The 8,272-nt window shown below is 28.0% G+C and overlaps 1 protein-coding gene across 2 annotated transcripts; it reads right to left on the reverse strand.

Moving 5' to 3' along the window:
• Positions 1-1,337: 1,337 nt before the first annotated feature.
• Positions 1,338-2,974, reverse strand: LOC108851480 (uncharacterized). 2 transcript variants are annotated; one of them, XM_018624918.2, is made up of 7 exons: positions 2,827-2,974; positions 2,634-2,755; positions 2,414-2,552; positions 2,290-2,348; positions 2,030-2,198; positions 1,795-1,905; positions 1,338-1,688 (listed from the first exon to the last, which is right to left on the reverse strand). In XM_018624918.2, the coding sequence occupies exons 1-7, from the start codon at positions 2,885-2,887 to the stop codon at positions 1,654-1,656; spliced, it is 696 nt and encodes a 231-aa protein (XP_018480420.1). In that variant the 5' UTR covers positions 2,888-2,974; the 3' UTR covers positions 1,338-1,653. The 2 variants fall into 2 exon arrangements, with proteins under 2 accessions (XP_018480420.1, XP_018480419.1); XM_018624917.2 differs by having other exon boundaries at positions 1,795-1,908.
• Between the last annotated feature and the right edge of the window lie 5,298 nt (positions 2,975-8,272).

Raw genomic sequence — 8,272 nt, forward strand, 5'->3', positions numbered from 1 at the left:
GTGCTGCCTCACTCAAAGGTTGAGGTTGGAGAATAGAATCCACTAGGATTCCTAATGAAGCTGCAGAGTGCTGAATGATGCGTTCCACTGTCTGTTCTACTGATCCATCAATTTGACTTTGTAAAACTCTTTGTTGCCTTGCTGCTCTTTCTATAGGATCATCCACGTTAGTGTATCGAAGTGTTGCTTCGTTTATTTCATTCAGAACCAACCTCCTGCGCCGTTGGTAGTTGTCCATGATGGAAGTCTGTTGCATCAAGGTTACGCTCAAGTGGACGTGGTGGCGGTGTTGGGAGGTCAGTGGGGTCACTTGCAGTTACCGTAGTTAGGGGAGTCTTGCTTCTCCACACTCGAATTTCAGGAAAATCTGTTGCAATAGTCTTTCTTTGAGGAGATTTCTGTTGATCCCTCTGTCTTGGTAGTAGAGGCGAGTTGTTGTGCTGTGAAGGAGTATTTTTTGGCCGGTAAATCATCTCATCTCTGTTGGACCTTACATGCGTAGAGAAAGGGACTATCTTGTTCCTGGGTCCTTGGACTCTGTTCGCAAAAACAGAGACTCTTTCTCCAAATAGCTTCCCGTGTCGGTCTAATCGTTCTCGGAAGTTAGACCGTCTTTAATCTATCACCCGATATAAACGTCTGACGTTTGTGATTTTTCTAAAAGCAGTCGGATCGCTCCCCATAATCTTCCGTGCATCCAACACTTCTACTGTTTTCCCAAAAATTCAGGTCGTTCATAGTCCATATGAAAAGAGACACTCTACCAAATCAACTCTCACAATTTATCAACAAAATATTATTTTGAAGCTGTAAGATAAAAACATATAAAATTACAAATAAACTAGCTGAAAAATCAAATAATAATAAATAGAAAATATTATAGAAAACATTTCTTTCGATTTGGTAATATAATAATGTACCAAAAATTCAAAACACTATTTTATATCAAACTTTGTTCTATAACAAAAGCTGTAACATAAAAATATTATTTTGAAGCTCTAACAAAAGCTGTAACACTATTTTATAACAATATTATTTTGAAGCTGTAACATAAAAACATATAAAATTACAAATAAACTAGCTGAAAAATCAAATAATAATATATAGAAAATATTACAGAAAATATTGTTTTCGATTTGGTAATATAATAATGTACCAAAAATTCAAAACACTATTTTATATCAAACTTTGTTCTATAACAAAAGCAAATTTTATGGATCACATTCTAGTTAGCTATTATACAATATACACTATGTTTCCAATATAGCAGTACTTGTCTTTGTGTTTACATGGGAAAAAAATACTCAGATTAAAGAATACTTTTGCACAATGACAACGGCAATAGAACATTCCCCTTTTTAAGCTTGAAAATAGAAGTTGATACATAACCGACTGAGAACTAAATCACACACATTTATTCATATTCCTAAGAACTTACAAAGCCGCAGAATAAATTATAGGAATGAAGATCGTTTACCAAAATTACAAGATCAATTACTGACTTATCTCTGCCAGGTTTAACTCACTTGTTGCCGGAGCAGAAACAGATTTCAGGACTCTGGCCCAGTTAGTATTCTCAGGCTACAAGTACAAACAAAGACTATGCCGGTGTCTTCTTGTGACTTGTTGATCGATGATCCATAAAACTTGACTTCAAGTTTCTCCTTTCTCTTCAACAACAAACTTCCCTGAAAAAGTCACAGGATTACAGAGAAGTGTTTTACACGACAAGTATGATAGCATGCATTTTGAATTAAAAACACAAGTTCTTCGCTTTGATAAGAGTAGACACACCTTTTAAAGCTGGAGTTTCCTTTTCGGCTTGTGCAAAAAAGTGTTTGGCTTTGTGTGCTACTTCAGCTTCAAGAACAGCCTCTAGCATTAAATCAGATCCTTTTGCACTCTCTGCTACCAAATTTATTTAGGATCCAAGTTTCAGTCTTTTGTGTTTACTCAAACCAAGGCAAAATATGGTAGAGGGAGCAAGTTTCATTGGATGACATAATGAAGAATGAAGAAATCTTCTTACCTTTGCGATGAGGGAGCAACTTTGCCATCTCAGCAGAAACTGGAAGAACAGGTGAGTCACTAGTTATAGCGTGAGTTTTGCCACTGACAGACTCAGATAAACGTTCAAACGCTGTTGCTTGGGCGTGCAGATTAACTGAAGCCGATGACGAACCGCTAAACTCTTGAGCCTTTTATACACACAAAAAGAGTAGCCTTACGTTAAGAGAAAAAAAAGAAGAGAAGACAGATGGTTCAAGAAAACATATAAAAAGAAAAGACCTTTGTCCAATGATCTGCAACCTTGTGTCTTTCCTCAACACTGGGAGATGTAACAGTCCCTAAAAACGACAAGAACCAGATAAGGGACAAAACAGGCAGGCAGGCTAAGTTAAAGAAGCTATACCATTGGTGGTTGTATTAGAAGATTCTGGAGAATGGTTGTCTACTCTCCGAGTCAAAGGATTGGAGTTAAAGAGAGAGAAACTTGCGCCATGGCTAATAGCATCAACTTGTGCTCGCAAATCTTGAACTTCTTTCGAAATCTAAACAAGTTATATATATATATATATTGAGAGGAGTAAGTAAAGATGACTGCTAATATGTTTGAATAGAAAAGAAGGAACCTGCTGCATTTGAGGTTGTTTCATGACACCGTCTATGTGGCCACGAGCCATTTGGATGTAACCAATCGCTCGTCCGAACAATCTTCCTCCTGCTCTTGCGATTATCGGAAGATCCTTCGGCCCTGCGAAAAAAATGGAATCATCTCTATTTCACCCATTCGATTAATGAGTGTGAAGATCGAAAACAATTTACCTACAACAGCAGCTGTTGCGCCGATGATTACTAAAATCTCACCGTAAGAGAGTCCCAGCATCGTTCCTTTTTCCGGCGTCTGTTCCTCTCGCCGTCTTCGGTGAAGGAGACATCTTCTCCTTACAAGGCCCAACTATATAACTTATTGGGTTTGGGCTATAAAACCCATTTCCTGATCTGTAAAAGCAGAGAAATATTCTAAGCACTAAAACAATTTATCCAAAACATTATCAACTAACATTCACTAAATTAATATAAAGACATATATTCTTCTATAGTTAAATTTACGATGACAATTTTTTTTTACGTATCCTTGTTTATATATAGTTTATTATTTATCTATGATAATTTATTTTTATGTTATAAAATTTTAGATGATATATATAACTATATATATATTTGTGTTTATATTTATTATAGTAATATTATATATTTTAAGTTAGTAAAAACAGAAAATGGGAGAGAATGAGATGTGAAGTACTTTTGTTAATATGACTTAGTATTAATAGCATAAATTCTAATTAATATTGAAAAGTTGGGTTGTTTCATCCTAAAAGTTTCACTAATCGAAAAGAAGTTATCAAATTATATATGTACCTTTTCAATAATAAAGTTCAAAAGTTGTGTTGTTTCATTTCAAAAGTTGTATTAATTGAAAAGAAATTGTCAAATTATATATCTATTTTTACAACATCATCTTTAAAATTCTTTTTCTTTAACATTTATGTATTTTTAATTAGTTTTAAAAATAGTTAAAATATTTAAAATGTCTTTCTAGAATTGAATGAGTTGTTTTTATTCATTTGGTTGTATTATTTCATCCTAAAATTTATATTAAAAAGTTGTATTGCAATTGTTGGTTATTTTAACTTTTGTGATAAATCATTGCAACTTTTAGTATTACAGTTCATTGCAACTTTAATCTTCTATATAAAAGTTGTGTGCATTGAAAAATCACAAGAATCACAACTAGACTAAAAAAAGAGGCACCCACTGTTAAAAATCATCAAAAAACTTTAAAAACACACATATGAACATTAAAAACGTTTTTGTTATTTTCTTTTATCTTAGTCTAAGCTTGTAAATTTTGCTGAGAAACCAGTAACACTCTAGTGTAGTTATATTTCAATACCACTTTGAATTCAAAAATGTTATTTAAAATCTAATAAAAGTCATAATGATTTCAAAAAGATAAATGCACAATTAATCAGTTTAGTTAATTTTATTTGTGTTAGTTTAATATAATAAGTGTTGGTGTTTTATAAAAACTCTCTCAGAAATTGAAGGCACTATTATAATTGAAAATTATATTATCAATATAAGTCAATATACATTTATTATGATATCCAATTTTTTATATTCTTTTTTTAAAAGTAGGTAAATAAATATATAAAATAGTAAAATATAAACTTGCATTATGAAGTTGTCAAATTATATAGGTCTATTTTTAACGACATCTCTAAAATGTATTAGTTTTTAAAGTTGCATCTTTTTATTTGTCTTTAAAAATGAGTTAAAATATCTCAAAGGTTTCTTTATAAAAATTTAAGAATTGCGTCTTTTCATTATAAAAGAAAAATATTTCAAATAAATTTCTTAAAAATATCTCAATATGTGTCTGCAATTATATGTGTTTTTCATTATGTAATAAGGTGTCTTTTTGTAATGATGTCTACTCCAAAAATATTGTAAATGTACTATTTTAAAATTGAAAGTTGTGACTATTCCTACGGTTCTTTGAGAAACTATAAATATATCATGCCATAAGTTTTTAGAAAATATTCAAATGAAAAATTGTAAACAAAAATAGTAGGAAGTATGCCAGTGTAGTTTAAAATTAGACTGAATGGATAATTAAAGTTTTACTTATAAGAAAAACTTTAAATTTTAGATCATTTAACTTAGAATCATTACATAGTATATTATTATTTTATTAACGAATAACTGTTTTAACTGAATCATGAAAAACGCATCTGTTAATTTTAAATTTTAGAATTATGTATTTATTGTTTATTATTTTCATCAAAAAAGGTGTATCTAATAGTTATGAACATTGTTATGAAAAGTTGTATATATTGCTTAGGTGTTCTAATTCTATCTATATATAGTGTGTTGTAGAACACTTCGGCTAAAAAATTCATTACTTTTCTATTTCTTAGACTATTACATCTTCTATTTTCTATTTACCAAATGAGTAAACGTTCTATCAAATGAAATTAATAATTCATATTCAGTTTTCAGTAGGATGATCTGCCTTCAAAGTATAAGAGTATCTAGTACATATTTGCATCATCAAAGATCCATGTTCCATTATTCTTGGATGAAAATGTTATTTTGCATATCTAATAATTTTATAATAATACTTACAAAATCATTACTCTAATTATCTTTGAATATATAAATTTATATATTTATTTATGTAGGGAGCTCCTTATTGTTACTTGTTTGTGGTAAACATATTCAATTCTACAATTTCAAATTCTTTAACAAACATTCTAAATTATATGACTAACTTAATAATTGATATTTTATAATGATAGTTTCTATTTATGGATTAAGTAAATTATCCTTATATGTCAATAAAGAGTTGTATTTTCATTCATTTTTGTATCTATTTTTCATACATATATAATATTCAGGTAATTTGATTCCTTAATTAATTTAATTATTTTATAATATTATATATTTATAAATCAATAAAAGTTCTTTTTGTGATGATTTTCTTTAGTGATAAAAAATCACAACTATTACAGACTACTGCAATTATTTGTAATAGTAGGTTTTAGTGATGAACCATTGTAATTTTTAGTGTTGATCCATGAAAAATATCAATAATGGTAGACCTTCGTCATAAACCATTACAACATTTGGTGCTAACCATTATAGCTCTAGGTTAACCATTGCAATGTTCGGTTCTTAACCATTGTAAAAATAAATATCTAAAAAAATATCTTTTATCTATTTATGTTTATTATACCTTAAAATAGTCAAAATAAATATCTAAAGATACATCTGTTCATCTAATTTCTTTTTTTTTGAAAAATGATCTATATGATTGTATCTTTTGTTTATTTGTTCAATATTTATATATTATCATTTTATATACTATATTATTTTAAGAAAAAATAAAATAGCTTCTACTACTTAATCAACCAACTTTCAAAAATTTAATTTTAATATATTTATACTACTAAAATAACATATGTCTACGTTTTACAATATACTTATCTTTTTTTCATTTATAAAGATTCATCATTAACTATAACTCTGGTTTTTTAAATCTAAGCATTCTAACTACACATGTAATCCTTTTCACTGTACATACATTTGTATATGGTCTCAGACAAATCATGAATATATTATCGGAAAAGATATTTTAATTCTATAAATTACAATATAAATTAGTAATAAGCATACGTGTGTATTATTTTGGTATTGATATATTTAAAATTTTATTACAAATAACCTTAAATAAAATATAATTTTTAATATTATCAATAAAGAAATATAGATGTATAGAAGATAATTTTGTAACACATGTATTTTTTCAAAAACAATAATGTAAAATGTGGCATAGTTTTTTTAATAAAAAATGAGTTCTCATGCGATATCGTACATGTTACTTACCTAATTGTATCAATGACAATGCTCTATTTATAAAGTAAGATATAATTGGTAAAGCAGTTTATTGTGAAAAACAAATGATTAGACAAGTGTATGTAAAAGATATGGCTTGAAATCCAAACAGATCAATAAGTTATTGTCTATATAAAAAGAGAATTTTGGACCAGAAGTCTAAAGAATCTAGATATTATAGTAGAAAATAAAAGAGTTTATTCTGCTAATATCAATTTTTTTAAGTAGATATGTTTGTTCGAAATGCATATTCTGAACATATTGATTTTAGGGAAAAAAATGTGATAATGTGTGTGCTTGTACTCTTTTTTTTTCTATCAAATTTTTTATCTTACTGTGTTTTTCTATTTTTACGAGACAACAAAGAACACACAAATGATAGACACTCAAAGAAAATATTAGAATTGAAGTTGTAAATTTCTATCAATGTTCTAAGGCTTTTGAGATCAATAGAATTGAAGAAAATGATCATCTCATAGGAAAACACATGCATTGTAGAAGAATGGTGATGTTTGTGTCCTACCAATTCATTCAAGTAAATATCTGGCTGATTTATTCACCAAGTGCTAACCACTACTAATTTTGAGAAGCTAATTTATCTTATCGTCGTTTCAAAGATCTTGAGTATATACATAAGATATGAAGTCATACATGATGCACTCTTTTTTCCTTAACTATGGTTTTTCCATTGAATTTTCTTGGTAAATTTTTTAACAAAACAACTTCGACATTTTAAAAGCATTTTCGTATAATGAACAACAAAGGAAATATCATAAATATTTATGTGATGTCCAAAATGGAAATGCTGATTCTACACGATCTTTTCATAAAGAGCTGATGAAAAGAGCTTTGTTACATTGTTTATTTTATTATGATCCAGTTGTTAGATTACCTCGAATTTAAATAATAAAATAACGGTTTGGTGTCAAAAAGATAAAGGTCAGCCAAACCAAAATCTTGTTACTGGTTTTTAAAAGAAAAAATTTCTAGAATACACTTTTTAATTTATTTTCACAAAAAGATAAAGAAAAAATATACATCTATACCTATAAGATTAACTAGGGGTGGACGTTTGGGTTCGGATCGGATATTTCGGTATAGAGGTATAGAATCCGTTCGGGTATTTATTTATTTTGGTCGGGTTCAGGTATTTTTAGTTTGGGTTTGGATATTTAGTTTTTGAAAGAAAAAAAAAATTTATATTTAAAAACTTGCTTTCTATTATCTGATATTTTGCTTTTCAAAAAATAAATAGACATTAATTTGACTACTGGCTTTTTGAATTTGAATGTAACTTTCGTTAATACATGAAACAAAAAACTTGACATGCATTTTAAGTGAATGTCAAATCATTTTATCCGTAACTATATGTATGTTATATGATCTTAAAGTATGTGTAACATCAATATACATATTTTAAATAAAATGAGAGATGTAAACTAGAAATATAAGGATAAATATGCATATGTACGGTTATCTTCGGATATACATTCTTGTTTGGATTAACTAATATGTCTATGTTAAATTACTATTTTTAAATAGTTTCAAAAAGTATATTTGAATTTTAAAAAGAAAATTTCGAGCAAAGATATTTAAAAATATTTAATTCAAAACTGTATAATTTTTATTACTTTTATTTTTGATACATATATAAAGAAAAGAGGTAAAAGTATATTTTTCCTCTGTAATAAAATTATTTTGGTCATTTTTTTTGAATTATTTTTTTTTAACAAAAACTTAAAATAATATAAGAGAATTGTTACTATGTAAAAGAACAACCGATTTTAAAAAGCTATTGTTTTTAAAATTA

Source organism: Raphanus sativus, chromosome 4 (assembly GCF_000801105.2).
Source record: "Raphanus sativus cultivar WK10039 chromosome 4, ASM80110v3, whole genome shotgun sequence".
Classification (NCBI taxonomy): Eukaryota; Viridiplantae; Streptophyta; class Magnoliopsida; order Brassicales; family Brassicaceae; genus Raphanus; species Raphanus sativus.

What these genes read in the sequence shown, in the direction of transcription:
- LOC108851480 (XM_018624917.2), bottom strand. Translation starts at nt 2,887, where the DNA reads ATGCTGGGACTCTCTTACGGTGAGATTTTAGTAATCATCGGCGCAACA. An exon ending in TTGCAGATCATTGGACAAAG is followed by an intron (nt 2,199 to 2,289) that starts GTCTTTTCTTTT and finishes TGTGTATAAAAG; the next exon opens with GCTCAAGAGTTTAGCGGTTC. An exon ending in GTTGCTCCCTCATCGCAAAG is followed by an intron (nt 1,909 to 2,029) that starts GTAAGAAGATTT and finishes TAAATTTGGTAG; the next exon opens with CAGAGAGTGCAAAAGGATCT.